Raw genomic sequence first — 18087 nt, 5'->3', positions numbered from 1 at the left:
ACCCCTTTAGTTAACCAATTGTCTTAATGCCGATTACGTATAATGGATATAGTCTTCATAACCGTAAACGACAAAGATGCATTGCAGCAAGGATATATCATAACAGAAACCTGGAACATGTATATCAAGGTATATAAAGCCCGCAAATCTATAAAATGAACCAACCCATTTCCCTTGGAAGTAGTAATCGTATCCCTCAACCTTGCTATAACCCTATCACAAGTGATGCAGAAAATGCTTGAGAACATAATATGATAAACAGTTTTCCCTCCCACACCCCAAAAACACAGCAAGAAAGCAAAGAAATCTTGACTGAAAGAAGGTATCTCGTTCGTCAATATTAATACAAGATTCGTAAGGTTATTGCGGCTCATCTTCATCAACAAGATTTGTCCCTTGCTGTTCATCTTTTAAGGGTTCGTTGGCAGCGTCAGCAACGCCATTGGCTTCTCCTTCAACTGCTGCAGAGTTACTATCTTGTTTTTCTTCTTGCTCTGCTTTCTCTCCTTCTTCTTCCTCCTCCTTGTCGCCTGTGGAGACAGTTCCGTCTCCATCGTTGTTTTCGATTTCATCGACTTCTTCCGTGGTCACCATGGTTGCGTCATCTCCGATTTCTTCGGCGTTGTCAACACCCATGTCGATGTCTTCCTGATCTGCGGCTTTTTCTCCAGCATCTTCGACGTACTCATCCTCGGCGGCCGTTTGCATTTCTATATCCCCATCTTCTCCCTCATCAACTAATCCAGTATCTCCTTCGATGTCGTCTCTGCGATCGTTTTCGGTGTTATCGTCGTCGACAGCTGTTTCGCCATCACCATCTCCACCTTCCATGCTAACTGCGGCGGACCCTTCAAAACTTGGTTCTAGGGACTTCCTCGGATTCAAATGTGGGAACATAAGATTCCGTTCCCCTTTGATTCTGGCAAGTCTCTCGTCATCGATCTCACTCAATTCACTCTCATCATCGGCACTTTCATGGAGACTGTTTGGCACGCTATCCTGTGCCGCAGCGACGTTTTCCGATGCAAATCCTCGGAGGCTACTTAAAGTGGGAACTCTGACAACTGGTGCAGAGGGTATTTTGTCTTCATCGGTAGGAGCCGCAGCTGCCTTAGTAGCCACAGGGCGGGCATGGTGACTGACTAGGGCTTCGGCTCGCTTCTGAATATCTCTTCGTGAGATACCCTTAGTTCGGCCGCGTGGAACGGGAGCCTCGGACGCGGGAGCAGATGTAGGAGGTGTAGCTGCATCTGCGGTACCATCGGTGTTCATCAGAAGATGGTCAACTTTCATTCTGCCCCTATTTTCTTCATTTGCTTGTTCAATGAAACGATGATTATTTTCCTCGTACATGCGCGCGTATATATCGGCAGTAAGATCTTCAAACATAGTGACCTTCATGAGATTGTTATTGAGTCTTTTGAATTCCACCGCTTCGCGAAGCAAATCCATTGTTGGTCCGTTGGTTATGGCAAGGTCTTTGAAGTTGTCCAATCGAGCGGAGTTTGTGACAAACTCATCCCAGCTGACCACTTTAAAGATACTTTCTTCATAATGTTCTGGGATATTTCCCGCACGTCGAACAAGCTGAGACCCTAATCAGCATCCTTTCGATTGTTCGCATTCGCATGGACTTCTCACCTTTGTATATACGATGCACATATCCTCCCAGAGCTTTGTGTGATTGATGAAATCCCCTTGCCTTTTTCTAACCTTTCGAAGTAGTTGTTCAAGGCTAGAACGATCGCTTATTTGATCCAACAGCTTTGTGAAAAAGGAAACATATCGTGTAGTATAGACGAAATGACGACCAGGCCTCTCAAACTCTGGGCGCCATACTTGTATTGTCATGGTCTTCGTAAAAATCTGCGGTACCAATTCGTTCTTCGCTGCAGTTGCAGCGGCAATGTCACCTTCTTGGCCGTCGTAGTGAACATGTGCCAGCCGTGCCAATATGCGATGATGCCAGTTGGACTTGTCTGCATTCTTGAGTATTTTCAAGATATCCAACACGTAAGAGTTCCAGTCGCCCTTATTTTGCGGAGGTGATAATTTCCTGGCCCAGGGTGTCTCGGCGAGAATCTCCCCGGCCTTGCTAGGTTCGATTAATTCTCGAAGCACAAGTTTGTGAAGAACAGATACGAGTCTGAAATGCGGCGCAAAGATCGGGTCTGAGGATCCTCTTTCTTTCCGCTGGGGCAATGTTTCGATAGCGTCGAGTAGCGGGTCTAGAACGTCGTCTATAGTGACTTTCTTACCGCTCCCTCGAGTCGCTTCATCACTATTGAACATCTTCCAACTACATTTGCTGAGCATATAGTGATTGACCCAGTAATGGGGTTTGTCAACCATGGCACGCCTGAACATATAACCAGCAAGACTCCAGACAGAATACACCCTCATCTCTTTGAATGGTTTGCCCGTGTATACTTTCTGGCTATCAAAATCACTAAAATGACGCTCGATGTCTTCAAGACTGAAAGCGGCCATGTTGAGCGGTTCGCGAGAAGAGGCATACAAGCGCATTCCAAAGTCAGTGAAAAGGTCTGAAATTATCGAACGCGACTTTAGGTCGTCGTCAGGGGTCCTCAAAGCACCAGCAACCGCCATAGCGTAGCAGTGAATTGCACTGCGTTGAATAGCCGTTAACTCAGCTTTGCTATTGGTGATTTTCTCGGCTGACCATGTTATTTCTTCATCAAGTTTGGAGTCATATGTTTGAGCAAGCCTATACCATGTCTCCCATCGCTCTGTAGCATATTCTAGATCTTGTCGAAAGTATCCGATGGCATCGTCAAGATCGGTTGTAGGCCCTGCATTCAGCCTTTTCTGAGAACGAAATTTCGTCAAGGCCGTATGCCCAAGAAGGAAATACCATCCCTTCTTCGCGCTCTCAGCGTTCGGTATCTGGACAGACCTTAACGCCAATCCGCCAACACCCTGAACAAGCCGCAGCATCTCCGAGGGATTTATTGCAGACTTCAGATAACCAGACAGAATACGCTTGTTGAAAGACAATGAGGAATTCTTCACCGGCCCAATGGCCTGTTGTACTTTCTCAATAGTCGTTTTCAAGTCAGATCTCGACAAGTCCTTGATATTCAGTCGGTTGACTTGCATCAGAACAAAATCTATCATCATCGCCGCAGATTGTGAGTTTGGTTTTTCTGTTGGACAGCCGTGATCGCAAATTCCTAGTTGATTGGAGAATTTGAACCCATGAAGATCGAAAAGAACTTGTGCAATGTCAAACTCGCAATCCTCCTGGGTCTCAATGCTCAGAAGCTCCGACTTCATTAGCTTGAGCAGAATTTTGTCAGCATATCTGCATGAAGACCGAATACCCAATGCATTATGCACAGCTCTTAAAAAGTGAATCAGATCATCCGAGGGAGTAGAGAATATATCCTTTTCCTGGGTCATATACTCTTTCACCAATGTGTACTGTAAAACCCAACATCGAACCTGCATATCTCGGAGCTTCTCTTTGAAATTCTCGAGGGATTTCCCCAGAGAACCTCGAAGTTCCAATGGTGGCCGTTGGCCTACTTTGACTGCGTCCTCATAAAGAGCGAAGCTATGAAGAAGTCGAGACAGATGGGCCACGGCTGTTAGTGAGGAGCGCAAATGGTCGACATCGATGCATTCAAAGGATTTGACAGGATCATCGATTAATTGCGGCACAAGCTTGGTCAGGATATTGTTGGCAGATTTCAACCATCTGAGCAATATCGAAGGCCGGTTATCTTGGGATCCGAGATAGATCTCTCCTCGGATTTCTTTGACGATAGCTTCAATGCTACGAAGTTGACAAGACACCACTTTGGGAAGATAGTCAATTAATCGATAAGCATCCTGCAGTCTTCGCCACAAAAATAAGCGAAGACTTGCATCACCTCTATCCAGGAATGAGGCTAACTCCTGGAAATGAGCTGGAACAGATGGAGTAGTGTTACCACTGGCGGTATCTTGGATATATTCCACGGAAGACGGGTTTAAAACGGGCTCAATGCTTTCTATCAAAGAGACCGGGTCCTCGCCTTCTGATCCAAATATTCTCATGAAAAATCCCATTGAATTGAGACGATTGATTTCCTGATCTAAAGCCGCAACAGAGATCTCCGGCATGAAGGCGTTATTGATAAGCGCTATTTCAGGGCTACCGAACGAAATCAGAGCCTGTTTGAGATCTTCAAGGCAAAGCAGGACATAAGCGCGGCTAATATCCTCAGCCATGTTTGAATGGAATGTCATTGACCAAAGGTGCCGAAGAGCGATTTTATTAAACCGCTCACTGTCTGACTCCGTATCTAAGAGAGAGTTGATCGCGGTTTGTGCCAACATACCCCATCTTATTAGGCGGTCACGTTGCAAAATGCGAGAATTTTGATCGATTTCGCTATTGGGGTTGTTCATATAAGTATAGGTATCCAAGTGAAGCTCGTGAATTGCTTGGATCATTTCGACCTGAGCATGATGATCATCAGTGCATCTCAACAGAGTATCGGATGTCACTTGATCCAAGACTTTCTTCTCTTGTTGGGAAACGGCGTCGGCTAGTTTTTCGTGGATATAGGAATCTTCCTGAATCAGCAACTGTATGACTGTCTCCTTTAAATTTTCCGGCCAGTGCAAAGAAATGTAAGAAGACTCGACTGAGCATCTTTCAGAAATTGAATTATAGGACTGGTTCTTTCTTGGCTCTAGGAGGCTACTCAGCCATTGGAAAGCAACTTCGTGAACATGAAGCCAACTCTCGTTAACTTCCTTTGTGAATTCATCTAACCCATTACCCTCAAATAATGGGTCCTTCTTGCTCATTTTCTGCATGGACTTCCGTGAATGGTCAAGAAATATTGCTAGCCCCGAGCGTTTCCTTCCGCGGGAATCTTGCAATGCTGTCGAGCTATCTCCCTGCGTGGCGGAGCGAGCCTTCTCTTCATCCCAATTTCTCAGTGCAGCTTGAAGATCGTGTACAAGCGTTGCCTCGATATCCTTGGGCGGAAGACAGCTGGAATCATTTGATATGTTTAGCTGTTTTTTGAGGTCGTCGATAGTGCCTAAAACCTCAACCCCTGTTTTTGAAAGGAGATCGCCAACAGTTCCAAACAGCCATTCATCGGCATGTGAGAACTTTTCCAAGCGATCTTCCAAATATTTGTCGTGACTAACTTCCTCCGTTTGTAGTAAGTTCTCCGCATTTGATTCCCTAGCACGAATGCGACGGCTTTTGGTTCTCACGCTATCTGCCGTCTCATCATTGCCCAAAGATGCCGATGAGCGCTTCCTAGGGTTTGCATTAGGTATTTTGGAATCAGTGTCGACCACTGTGTTTCCTGTTATGATTGGATTCTCGGTTGGCTGCGCGGAAAGTCCCTCAAGCGCTTCTCGTAATTGTGATTCTGCACGCTGATCGATTGAGGACTGGTCATCAAGTGATTCCGTTGTTTTTGGTGCTTCTGGTACTTCGATTCTCTTCTCAATGGGCTTAATGTTTGCGGAAACGGACAAACTTCTGTGGCGTGGGCTTTGTGGTGATATTGCTCGTGAAGGCATCGAGATGCCCACAGCAGTACCAGGCACTACTATCTGGATCTCCTTCAACAGCTGCATTATAGCTCGTCCGACACCATTCCATGTTCTATCAGGTGCTTCAATCATATGCCGACTGTGTAGATTTTTCGAAGTAAAAGTGGTTGCATTGGATATATCTTGAGCTAGACCCGGAAGATAAGGGTAGGGATCTTGCGAGTGGTTTCTGAAAAATCGAAATAGAGATTTTCGAGGTTTCTTCAGTGGTGGTGCTTGGATAGATGAAAGCTCATCCTTCAGCGCTTGAAGGACTTTTCGAAGATCTTCAGCCGCAAATGCTTCATCCAAACCAAGTTGTTCAGCGCGTACCTCAACCTCATTGTCATCTCCCACCAAGACGCTCTCAAGGCAGTACCTGGCCAGCCGGTAGCTATTCAATGTACCCCCTATTCGAGCACTTTTCCGCCAAAGGTCAAGATCTGTGTCATCCCTTTCTAGAGCTTCAGCAAACAATTCTATAGCAGAGCGAGCGTCCTTCGCGACGGTCAGTCGTTGTTCGTCCACGGTAGTAGGCTGCTTTCGAAGTGTCTCTTTCAGTACGTCCAAGAGAAACTGGCCATTATTCTTATACGAAAGAAAAATCGTTTGGGGCAGGGCACTCGCGGCTGCGTCATTGGCATCTATTCCACCGAACGCATCGGCAGAGGCATCGTCGGTATCGCCGTCTGAGGTAATTCGCTGAAAGTCTGAGATCGATTCCGGGTATTTGAATATTTCTGACTGTATAAGAGAGGCATAAGCATCCTTAGCCTGCGAATAATAGGCAGGGCCTTGCGAGTGAAGTTTCAAGGCATTTTGATATAGCTTGAGAGCTTCTTCGATCTGGATCTCCTTGGTATCATCGACCTCTTCCTGTATGTCCTCCGCAGGCTCAATATTCAATGCAGTAAAGCTCGCCATGCTTGCGATACATGGAATAGGTAGCTGGGTTTGAAGTTTTCGAAAGCTCGAAGGCGTAGCGAGGAAGCTGGCAGCCGTGTGTTGCAGGTGAGGATCACAGGAGGCCCATCAATCCCATATGCTTGGGTGTGAGGAGTCGAAAAGCAATCAAGGGCAGGGGTAACATTGATAGCTAATAATCCCCTGATATTTGGCTTGCAGCGCCTGGGTGCGTCTGATTATTCGATGCATGGAAGAAGCATGGAATGATTTGATGCAGCGCCGAGAACACGTCGGATAGGCGCCCAGGCGCGCTCGGGAAGCTGCGACCCAGCAAGCCTCCGCTCTTGCCCTCCAAGGGCCCCAAGGCAACGCTAGAGAGCAACTCAAAAGTGGTTCCTTAGAAGTTAGGCCCCAACCCTGCCGGCCAATAGCAGACGCTCCTTGCTTGCACTTTCGTAGGCGTCTCCACGTGTTGCGAGTCCAGGTACGAGTTGAAGCTGATTACGACAACACCTTAGCCAGCAACATTGAACTCTCGTCAACACTAGCCATTTCGCGTCAGCCAATTGAGGCTGATAAAGATAATCATCCGCCTCGAATTGGTTGTGCCATTGCTTTGCGACTCTCGCAACACATCCGTCACCCCCCGTTTTTGAATATTGCCTGTCCTGCAGACTCCGCGGTGTCTCCTTGATTATTTGGCGTCATGGTTGCGCAGCCCTCTGTGCCTGAGTACGCCCTACCAGTTTTCATATTCACCGCTGATTAGCAGATGGGCTAACGGAGGTCTAATTCAGAATCTATGAGGACGAGGATGTCTTTACTGCAGTGGACGCGCGCACGGAATCGCTGCAGAATTTACGAGAGCTGGGACCTCCGGATCTAGTATACCTTGTTAAACAATCCAAGACCAATCCAACACGTCAGGTATGTTTGTTTTCGCACAGATAGCCGCCATTGCAGATTTGGAAGTGAGTTGCTAATTTAGACGAAATGGCTCAAGACCGGTGTCTATCACCATGTAACCGGCGTCGACGCTTCGTCATCTGCTAGCCTCGCTGCATATGTCAACACCCTTACGTATTCGCCAGTCGATAAGCAAAACAAAGTGGTCTCTGGGGTCTATTGGTTGGTAGTTCCATGAACTATATGGGTGATGATAAATAAACTGACGCAATGTTCGGTTTCTAGTTGTTACAATGCGTTCTCTCATCTAGATATGCGCGTCGAGGTCAAAATTCCCGGTAGTCTAGAAAGTTACTGTATCGATGAACGTGGAGATAAGCGGGTTGCAACAGAGGCTCTGTGGCTTGAAACATTTCTTTGTGCAGTCCTCAGAGCATACACATATGCGGACGACGGAACGGGTGATTCGATCAAAAAGATTGTGGGTGTACGCAGGTTCAATCCAGTGACAAACACCGAAACGGAGCATAAATTTTTGGAGGCTGCGGAGAGATTATTTTTCATGGGTGAGACATGGTGCGTAACATGAAATGTGGAATGAAACTAAACAGACTTTTGTTTAGGACGACAATTGAGTTCGGAACCAGAGACGCAAGTGCCCAACACCGTCGCCAATCATTTGGCATCGGGCCTCCTTAAGTACATACAAACTACTGGACGATATGCATCAGGAATCAACCTTTTCGAGAAATTGCGCACAAAGGACGTGGAGGTGTCCTCACTTCTAGCACGAGTGCTCATCCTTGCGGACGAGGAAGTCCAAGCCGTTCGGCTCATGCATGATGCTCTACAAGATGTACCAATGGACTATTCTCTCTTGGATTGCCAGGCAGCTTTCTGTTTGAGCAAAGGGGAGGGAGAGCTCGCCCTTGAATGTGCCAAGCGCAGCGTGACTGCGGCGCCCAGCGAATTCAGTACATGGGCTCGACTGGCCGAGGTATATATTGCTTTGGAGCAGTGGGACTTGGCGCTCCTTACTCTGAATTCATGCCCGATGTTCACCTATCAAGATAAGGATATCCCGCGAATGCCTCCTCCATCGCGCGTGCTTCTTCCGATTCTACCGGAAAGTGTTCTCGATGAGATTGACGAAGGCCAGCCAAAACAGGGAGATCCCCATGATTTTGTTCATCCATCCCTACGAAAGCTACATGCTACCGGATATCAGGGCACGTTCCGCAAGGCATATGAATTGCTCACCAAGGTTGCAGGAGCTATTGGGTGGGATCAGCTTTTGAAAATTAGAAGCGATGTTTTTGTCATGGAGGAAGAATACCGAGTGGAGCGTCAACAGACAGCCAAACCAAGTCACTCACATAATGCCAGCACTGTCGCACTTCACCCGCCCAGTCCCAATACTGCCACGGCCAGCGATAGTCCTGAAACGGATGATAGCGACGATCATTCAGATCAACGCAACGGAAACGGCGAGTCTGTACAAGACAACACGATTGAGAGACCGGAACAGACGGTAGCTTCTGAGACGGTGAAGTCTGGACATGACGATGTAAGCGGCTTAAGCCCCAGTTGCTAGGTGTTCAATGCTAATACGTTTCACAGCCGGACCCTTCTCATTCCGCCTACGCCCAATTTCAGAACAAACGACTGTGTGAGCGGTGGCTGGATAATCTTTTTATGGTGTTGTATGAAGATCTTCGCATCTACACAATATGGCGATCAGAGATGGCGCAGTCACGGCACCAATCGCTAGAATACAAGAAAACAGCAACCGAGTGGGAAATTCTGGGCGAGCTGGCCGAGCGGTTACATCATTTTGATGAGGGAATCGAGGCATACCGGCATTGCTTGTCAATACGCTTTTCGCCTAAGGCCATGCGTGGTATCTTGAAGCTGTATGAGAAGCAAGGAGATACGCGAGGCATGCTCAACGCGTTGATTCGCTTGATCGCTTGGCAGTATCGTTGGTATTCCGAGGTAACTCTTTTCTTGTTCTTTTTTGTTTTTCTCCCTGGTAAAGTTCTTGCTGACGAGATATTCTAGTTCTCTCCGGAGTTGTTGCTGTTGATGCGCAAGCTCATTGAAGAAGAAGGCGCAGTCAAGGTTCGCAGCATTGTGCAAGCGACCAACTTACCACAGCCGGTACTCGACTTGACACATCATTACTGCCAGCTTTGTGCTACATTCCGCAGCACTGGCAGTGATGTTTAATGCGTTTGTTATTTTGTCTGTGGGCCGTCCAAGCGTTTCAGATGTGATTTTCTTGATGCCGGCAATGCAAGTGATATCAGGGAAAGTTTTGATGACGGCTTTGTTTGTCGATTTTCTATTCAATATCTTGCTACATATACGTACATACATATACTAGTTCCACTGCACTGTGCTTTCTACCCGCTGCTCGTTGCTTGATCAACATAGAACGCCAAATATAGAACATATCACGTGACAACGTTCTAGGCTCTTCCTCTTCCGGCGCGGCTTAAGCCTGACTGAGGCTCTCTCCGTCATTCTCTCCGTGTCTGCGTTCCTTTTTCCCTCCTCCATAGAAAGTCTGTCAATTAGCGCATTAGTAATGGCCAACTTTGCTCGCCTCGGTGCAATTATTATTGCGGTCACGTAGCTCGGCTGGATTACTCGGACAGCCACCTTCCCCCCCTTCCCTTCCCCAACCCCCGGCCGGTCCTCTTCCAATCTTTCCCATCTTTCCCATCTTTCTCTCTCTCTCTCCTCCATACCTTTATCCTCTACTTTTCATACAAGCAGCATTACGCTCGCCTCTATTGATCTCTATATCAACACATAATCAATTTTTCGTTATCGATTCGCTGTGAACTACAGCTATTTGCTATCCAAAGAATATACTCCCATACCCGTAATCACTATGTCGACGCGCAAGAGGAAGCAAGAGGCCGAGGAGGAGGAAGAACTCCAGGCTCTTCCCAGTGACGAAAGCGAGGAGGAAGAGTAGGTTCTTTTATTGTTTAATACACGTCTCAATTCCAATTGCTTTGTGCGCACTTGGCGATTTGATTGCGCGCAGCCTTGTCTTCCCTTGTCGTCATCGCATTGCGCCCGTCTTCGTCACTGGTGTGGCCGTGTCACAAGCATTGATTCCCTGTCGCATACTTTATGCGACCAGGATTATTATGCGGGAAAACAATTTTTTTCCTTGTCGTGGTTGCCGTTTCGTTTTGGACAAGACTGTCGAGGCTCGCGCTTCATGTCTCTCTCCTCTTTCATTCAACGTGCACCCGCTACGCAACTACATGGGTACTAATACAGTTCCGCTTAGATACCAATCCTCCGACGCTGAAGGAGATGACTACGAAGATGAAGAGGAGGAGTCGTCAGAAGAGGAAGAGGAAGAGGAAGAAGGGGAAGGAGAAGGAGAAGGAGAAGAAGATGGCGGTGAAGAGCAACAGAAAGGTAAGCTTCTCTCTCTTGTTCACGCAGGTTTATCGTGGATGAAATAAAGGTCTCTTCGAGTCATTTCTTCATCTACAACCATCCATGCACGTACATGTCCAATTGTAGCCGCCGCATGGAAGAGGAGAATGACCACAAGCTAATGTGATTGTTTCTTGACAGCGCCTGCTCCCAAGAAGCGCAAGACCGCCCATGACAAAGACGGTGGCGAAGATGAGGGTGAGAGTGAAAAAGACGCATCTGGTGAAGAAGGTGAAGAGGGCGGAGACGATGCCAAAGCTGAGGATACGCCTGAAGATGATGGTGAGGGTGAAGAGGAGGAATAATTTTATCTGTTACCGTCTTGATGTAACCTCTATTCTCTTCCCTTCGCGAAGCTCGTCGATAATATATTTTGGGTTCCTTCTGTCCTATTTTTATGTGTCTTCTTTGTGATCTACACATGAGCGTAGTCTGTCGGTCACCGACACTTCTCAGAAAGGAAACAACTACGAGCACTATTACTCTCCGTTCACCACGCCATGGAAATTCATACTAGCCGAAAATGCGTCTGAGACTCGAAGATTTCGGGTTATACTTTTCCCTTTCCCTTGGCCTTTCTCCTCTCTCGACATATCTTTTTGTCAGCCTTCAGTCTTACTTGGTCTGGACGACCTGCGATAGAGCGGGTCTCGACGAGTCCGCGGGCTGTTATGCCCTAACTAAGCCATCTACATTAGTTACACTACAAGAGACATACCTCTTAAGACAAAAACCTAAATTGGTATGAAGCTGTAATGAGACCTTCTGATGCTGCTGAATAAATAGCATCATCAATTCATATACACGTGGTCTCATAGCTATATGGAAGAGAAAGTTCGTCGTTCAAAACAGGACTACTTGAGAGGGACGGGTTCATTGTGATAGAAATTCAAATCCCGGTATACTGGGATCCATCAACTGCTCGTCCAATCCAAAGCCATATGTACCAACCATATCGTAGATTAGATCTGGGGGTGGAAATCCTTGAGCCATGGCATTTGCGCCCCCGGGGATGGAACGACGTCTTCCACCGGTGTTGGCTGTGCCGATGTTGTTGATGTTATTGTCGGTGTGGATTGTGGAAGAAGAGGTGTGTAGGCCATTACTCTTGTTATTATTGGTGTTGTTGCTGGTCATGGCGGCGGAAGTAGTCCCATCATAACCGCTGGTGATGCCATTGCCAACGCTTCCAGAAGGATTCTCGTGATGATGGCGACGATTAGCATACCAGCCGTCCCACGCGTTGAACCGATCAAGCATTTTGCCGAGGCCCCGAGCAATATGGCGAGTAAGATGCCTTTCACCAGCACTGACACAGTTCATCAACTCAATCACTCTTTCAACTGTGTGCCGGACTTGCCGTCCATCGATATTCAAATAAGCCGAATTCCAATTCACGGCGACTTTGAGCAGGAAAACTGCCGAGAACGTGACCATTGTATGAGTGAAAATAGGGACTCCGACAATTGCGTCGCGCACGTCTTGTTCTTCTAGGACCATAGTCAGACATGCCATGGCCGCTGAAATCGCGGCATTGGCGCATTCTTTGCGATCCATGGAGAAGACCGGCGTGTTGGTCGGCGATAGGGCTCGAAGCGCGAGCGAATTCAGTTGAAATTTGGCAAAATGGTAGTGCAAGACCACGCCCTTGGAAGGATAGGTACGGACATATGGGCTGTCGGCTGTGGGAGAATTAGTTAAGAATCAAGAAGATTCCATAGCCATATCATAACGAATTCTCAGTCCTTACCTGATCGAGGCTGCCAAAGAAGCCGCCACTGGTCAACTGCTACATTGTAAACGCGTAGTTGACCAAAGTCTTCCTCTCGAAGAGGTTGCTCGGCGTCGGAGCCAAAGGTGTGATAAGCTTGAGTCAGTATGAAAAAGAGAGCAACTTGCGCCATTAACCGAATATCGCCTGGCACAACATATCGAGACTGTAGGAAAACTTCGTAGTTCTTGATTGAACTGTCGTCGTGAATTACCGGAGGGCGTCCGTACGCGATGCTGTAATGGTGATCGCACACGTATAGCAGATACCACAGCTGGGCTCGTTCGTACTGATATTGACCGCTCTGCCCGCGAGTCATCTTCTGAAAGCTCTGATGCAGGCCCATCTCCGTCGCAATGCGAACAGCATGCCCAGACAGCTTCCAACTAAGGTCCGACAGCCAGAATGCGCCCGCGCAAAGCCCTCGGATATCATCCAGTGTATGCGACCGTGTCAAAGCCATGCTAGATACCAGCGACACGTATTCATTGTAGCAAGTATTGAGCGTCTCTGTCCGATTGGGAATATGTAGCGCAGCTACTGTCAACACAGCCGTCAGGAGTAGCGTTGATGCTCGTCGCACAGATGTCAGGTCTCCATGAGGAACGACAATGCCGCCCCAGAGTAGTTGGTTCATCGTCCGACTGAAATACGCAAACAACTCTTGCGCTTCGTGCAGCGATACGTGGCCCCGAGATATAAAGTCCTCTTCCAGCAATGTCGACTTGGGTTTCTCGACCATGTTGTTTCCGAAGTTTCGCAATTTGGTGACTTCGTACAGACTGCGCATTGGCGCCGAAACAATCTCCGGCTCCTCCAGATTTGCATCCTGAGAATTCTCTCTGGTCATTAGCTGCCCGTCAATACCAGCGGCCGAGCCCACGTGTAATCGTTTGTGGTCATGAGAGTCAGACGGTCGGCGAACACTGGGGACATTTACAGTTTCCGGGCTGCGGTCGGCGTTGATTTCTGGTGTAGGGAAACTTGTGAGATCGGGGAGACCATTGTGACGGAGGAGATGGGAAACAGCAGTCTGCAGTTGCTTTATCGTAGATGTTGCTTGAGCTTTCCAACTGTGCGGTCCATTCATTCTATTTAGCTTGCTGAAGCCTTTTCATTTCAGAAACACCACGAGAAGTAGCAATCACTCACGCCAAATCGTCGTCCACAAACTTTTGCGAAAAATCATTGACAACACACTTTATCCCGCTACGGCGGCATTTCGTACAGCTCGTCTCGCCAGGTTTCACCTCGCATTTGATCTTGTGTCGCTTGCACTCGGCGCCTTGAGATAGCCGAGGACTTGAGAGTTAGCTTCGCTGCACGCATGCCGGGTGAAGGCATCAAAACAAAAGACAAAATAGACAGAGGCAGCCTGTCCAGTTACTCACAAGCACGAGCCTTCGACACCCTCGGCGTGGGCGCCTTGATGTCGGGCTCAACGACGGATTCATCGTCATTCCGCGGGGTGTCCAGGCTAGCCTCTGCCGCGGATCGCTTCAATGGCGTGACATTCGCTGACATGCTTGTTCGAGAGCCTCACATCGCTATGTGCGTCCTCTCCCGTAACACCCTAGGTCTAGTGAAAAGATGGCGAAGTTAAGGTGGTTGTGTAACGAACTGGCGAGTTAGCGGGACCGCCGTTCCTTTCCTTCGGTTCGCAGTCTATCGCTATGTACTACCCCGGATTCCGTCGGCGTCTTCCGCGGAAATCACCAACAACATCAACAACATCCAATCGTGGAACAACATGATTATTACCGACCAGTCTTGAACACGGAAGTTTCCTAGTATAGAGATCTAGATTACCGCCTGTGGATAATGGAAAGTGATACATATAAATTGTTATAGATTTTCTTTAACGGAGGATATTGGTGCTTATAGTCACAGGGCCAGAAGACCTTAGGCAATTGCTTAACCTGGTCTTGGTCTGTTCTATTGCTACTATTGAAGAGCCCAACTGGGATACAGGGACAGAGTGCCGCATATACACGGTCCAGGTTGATTTGATGACCAACTCCAATGCCGAACGGATTGAGTTAGAGAACATTTATCATATGTATTCTATCCTCGATTCTTTACAGAGCAGCAAAAGCCATAGCAATAGCAGCTCCGCCAACAGCCCACTGCGCATTTCCAGTAATCTGAGGCATACCACCGGTGCTGACAGATGACGAAGACGAGGAAGATGACTGAGCGGCGGTGGCAGAAGATCCAGACGAACTAGTGCTAGCAACAGTCGTCATGCCAGAACTTGCAGCAGCAGTAGAGTCTGCGCTAGAAGTGGCAGCAGCAGTAGTCCCGGAGTTGGTAGCAGAAGCAGTAGGCGCAGTGGCCGAAGCGGCAGTAGTAGCGGGCGCACCACTGGCGGAACCAGCGGTCACCGTAACTGCGAGCCAGGCAGAAGCATAATCATCTGGCGCAAAGGTTGAGGTGGTAACTCCTGGGAAGTTGGCTTCGGAGCCGCCGTCGGTTTCGGTGCAGACGGCCTGGGAGACGCTGGTGTTGAGGTCGCAGGCAAGATCGACAAAGAGACTTGAGGAAAGCCATTATGAGCATTTAAGACCACGCATTAAGTTGAAATCAAGAGATGAAAGGTTAAGCATACATAGAGCTAGCGCCTACTACCATTTCCATGCTGGCAGTCTCAGGACCCTCGATCAGGGTGAAGCCATTACCGGCACCACATTCATCGGAAGGAGTGCCATCGGCACATCCAATAGAGTATGTAGTTGCAGAGGAATCCTATTGGCGGGCTGTTAGCACGAACGAGTGGTCATTAGCTCGCTAAAAGAGAAAAGAACATACGCCTCCAACAATAGAAGCTACGAGTGGCTGCTGGTCGAAGCCCGGAAGGAAAAGGGTGGTGACGACGTTTTCAGCAGCGACAACGGAGCTCATCAGAGCGAGAGCCATGGCAGAATGCATTTTGAAGCGAGTTTTTGCAAATGTTGGATGAAACCAAGAAGATATTGGCTAAAAATTGGCGAATGTATAATAACGACTGAATAGAATAGTTTGCGTAATAACGAATGACAGAAAAGACACAACGAACGTATGGAGTAAGTGACACGAAAGAAAGGATAAAGAAAAAGAAAAAGAGTTGTCAATAATAATAAATCACATGGATTTCTTCACCCCCTGATTCTAGAACCCGCTCCGACACTTAAAGTTAAACGAGATCTAAGCTTGGCACTATAAATTAGCACCTCTGATTGGCTAAAGTGTATCTCTAGCGTTGAGGCTCTATCCCCTCTTCTTTCCTTTTCGGGCAATTCTGCCTCCGGAATGGGTCTAAATATGGGTTAGCCTCGCGTTGTGGATGCGGCTCTTTGGTTGGCTGGTTTGTTGGCGTTTTGCCATTTTTGGTATTTGCAAGACGCAAGACATGCAACGAATCTATATCTACATACATTATAGTGTATAGCCTCGATATTTTGCCTCTCTAACCCGCCGTTCGGACCCTTGAGTACTGGGCGTAATCGCTACGATCCAACTTTCAAAAAGGACGCAGATTTGCGGAGCCCCATTTCCTGCACTTGATTGCCAAGAGACTGGATCTCGTATGTCAATGGAGCTCAATATCGCCTGCATTGTCAAATACAAAAATTGACAAGATATATATCTAGTCTCAAGTGATACAATCTACTTCCTCTTGCCACCCGAAATTATTAATAGACCAGATACCAGGCCAGCATAATCCCCTAACTAACTACCCGTTGTTTTCAGCTAGGCCTAAATTTACGCTGCGTCGCTAGCCCACATTCTTGATTGACCTACAGTATCTAGCTGATCTAGATTCAATTTGTTATTGTCGCGAAGTGAAACAAAGTCTTGACTTATCTGTGAAAATCAGCTATATAACCATCTACACTCCGAATAGTTATAGCGCGAAAAGGGATTTTAGGGCATAGGGTAACGCTATAACAATTGGCGGACCCCAAGGCTGGCTTGCTGTCGATCACGGCGCGACCTCCTTCGGTCATCCTGCTTCAACAATCGACTTATTAGGCCGGCTAAAATAGCCCAATTATATATGGGAAAATGAGATTACATTTGTTACCTAGCCTAACCGTGTTAAACTACTCAACATGGATGGCCGACAGCATTATCTCACGCGGCCAGGGCATCGCATCTGCAGATCCGGATCCCTCCGTCTACTTGCAGATTGGAATTGTGCAAAAAGCGCTGCTAGGACTACTAAGCTTGCCCAAGGTCTCACATTGCGTTGGCCAAGATTACCGAAACTATGTACAGAAGGGTAGTGATAGTATCTTGGGGAAGTTGCTCAACGCATCTCAAGATACTTCGTACCCTTTAGATCGGCTCTCACTTGGCCGGGGTTTGTTGATGGAGTATATCGACAGTGACCATAACCAGACCGTGGATGCTGCATTAGATGCATTGAATGAGTCGATTGAGCTGCAGAAGAGAAATCAGTATGGTAATGGTTTCCTCAATATTCGTTCCCATTGCGTATTTGGCTGATCAATGATGCAACTAGGCGGACTGTGGTACTTCACTTACCCTAATTGGAGCTACCTGGATGGGATGTTCTCATACACTTCTTTCGCATCCCTCTACACCTCCTTCTTCAACCCATCTGACACGAAAAATACGACAGATCGCATAATTTATCAATTGGATCTGCTCTGGTCGCATTGTCGCGACAATGCCACTGGCCTTCTATTCCACGGGTATGACGCGTCAAAATCCGCCTCTTGGGCGGACCCCGTCACCGGGGCGAGTCCTGTTGTTTGGGGTCGGGCGCTTGGTTGGTACTTCATGGCGCTGGTCGATTGGCTTGAGATGAACACGTTTCAGACACAGTCACTTCAATGGGCCCAGGTTCATTCGCGGTTTGTTGCTCTTGCAGATGCGATCGTTGAGGCGGCGGATCCTGCCTCTGGGGCATGGTGGCAGGTTCTAAACTTCTCGGGGCGAGAGGGGAATTATATCGAGTCGAGTGGGAGTTCTATGTTTGTTTATGGCCTATACAAGGGTGTAAGGCTCGGTTATTTGTCTTCGGCAGCAGAAAGGCATCGAGAAACGGCGAACAGGGCCTATGAGTATCTGGTTGATACGTTTGTGGTGAAGAATGACAATGGAACTTTGGGCTGGAATGGAACGGTGTCGGTGTGTAGTCTAAATTCCCCGGCTACGTATGAGGTATTCTTTTCAATGTCCTTTGGTAATGTCGGTTTGGTTGCTAACGAGAATGACCAGTACTACGTGACGCAACCGTTGCTGTTTAACAGTGTGCACGGGTCGGCATCGTTTGTTCTTGCGAGCCTAGAGAACGAGATGCAAGCAATATAAACTATATATACAGATGTCAAGCCCTCTCAAGTACACGACTATGATTAAAGAGCTGCCATATAAACGGAGCCATATCTTAAAGCAACGTTTTCAGCAAATACAACAGCAGCTGATATAAACTGAAACCTGGGAAAGCCAGGCTAGTACTGTCT

General features: G+C 47.7%; 6 protein-coding genes across 6 annotated transcripts; 3 read left to right on the top strand and 3 right to left on the bottom strand.

The window, feature by feature from the left end:
• Positions 1 to 360: 360 nt before the first annotated feature.
• Positions 361 to 6492, bottom strand: UA08_04017 (Histone transcription regulator 3-like protein; the record flags this gene model as incomplete). The annotated part of the gene is made up of 2 exons (XM_020266811.1): positions 361 to 1587; positions 1642 to 6492. The coding sequence occupies 2 exons, from the start codon at positions 6490 to 6492 to the stop codon at positions 361 to 363; spliced, it is 6078 nt and encodes a 2025-aa protein (XP_020120467.1).
• A 911-nt stretch (positions 6493 to 7403) lies between these two features.
• On the top strand, positions 7404 to 9609 carry UA08_04016 (hypothetical protein; the record flags this gene model as incomplete). Its single annotated transcript, XM_020266810.1, has 6 exons — positions 7404 to 7445; positions 7478 to 7602; positions 7666 to 7946; positions 8004 to 8947; positions 9001 to 9375; positions 9442 to 9609. The coding sequence occupies 6 exons, from the start codon at positions 7404 to 7406 to the stop codon at positions 9607 to 9609; spliced, it is 1935 nt and encodes a 644-aa protein (XP_020120470.1).
• A 670-nt stretch (positions 9610 to 10279) lies between these two features.
• On the top strand, positions 10280 to 11150 carry UA08_04015 (hypothetical protein; the record flags this gene model as incomplete). Its single annotated transcript, XM_020266809.1, has 3 exons — positions 10280 to 10362; positions 10691 to 10824; positions 10987 to 11150. 3 exons carry the CDS (start codon positions 10280 to 10282, stop codon positions 11148 to 11150), a joined length of 381 nt encoding a protein of 126 aa, XP_020120469.1.
• A 568-nt stretch (positions 11151 to 11718) lies between these two features.
• Positions 11719 to 14140, bottom strand: UA08_04014 (Transcriptional activator of proteases prtT; the record flags this gene model as incomplete). The annotated part of the gene is made up of 4 exons (XM_020266808.1): positions 11719 to 12527; positions 12596 to 13689; positions 13769 to 13901; positions 14008 to 14140. The coding sequence occupies 4 exons, from the start codon at positions 14138 to 14140 to the stop codon at positions 11719 to 11721; spliced, it is 2169 nt and encodes a 722-aa protein (XP_020120464.1).
• Positions 14141 to 14694: 554 nt separating this feature from the next.
• On the bottom strand, positions 14695 to 15544 carry UA08_04013 (hypothetical protein; the record flags this gene model as incomplete). Its single annotated transcript, XM_020266807.1, has 3 exons — positions 14695 to 15151; positions 15225 to 15361; positions 15425 to 15544. 3 exons carry the CDS (start codon positions 15542 to 15544, stop codon positions 14695 to 14697), a joined length of 714 nt encoding a protein of 237 aa, XP_020120459.1.
• A 1167-nt stretch (positions 15545 to 16711) lies between these two features.
• UA08_04012 (hypothetical protein) lies at positions 16712 to 17935 on the top strand (the record flags this gene model as incomplete). Its single annotated transcript, XM_020266806.1, has 2 exons — positions 16712 to 17060; positions 17121 to 17935. The coding sequence occupies 2 exons, from the start codon at positions 16712 to 16714 to the stop codon at positions 17933 to 17935; spliced, it is 1164 nt and encodes a 387-aa protein (XP_020120708.1).
• Positions 17936 to 18087: the final 152 nt, after the last annotated feature.

The sequence above is a fragment of the Talaromyces atroroseus genome (assembly GCF_001907595.1).
Source record: "Talaromyces atroroseus strain IBT 11181 chromosome Unknown scaffold_4, whole genome shotgun sequence".
Taxonomy (NCBI): Eukaryota; Fungi; Ascomycota; class Eurotiomycetes; order Eurotiales; family Trichocomaceae; genus Talaromyces; species Talaromyces atroroseus.
The sequence above is the reverse complement of the archived record's forward strand: the minus strand, read 5'-3'. Positions and strand labels throughout refer to the sequence as shown.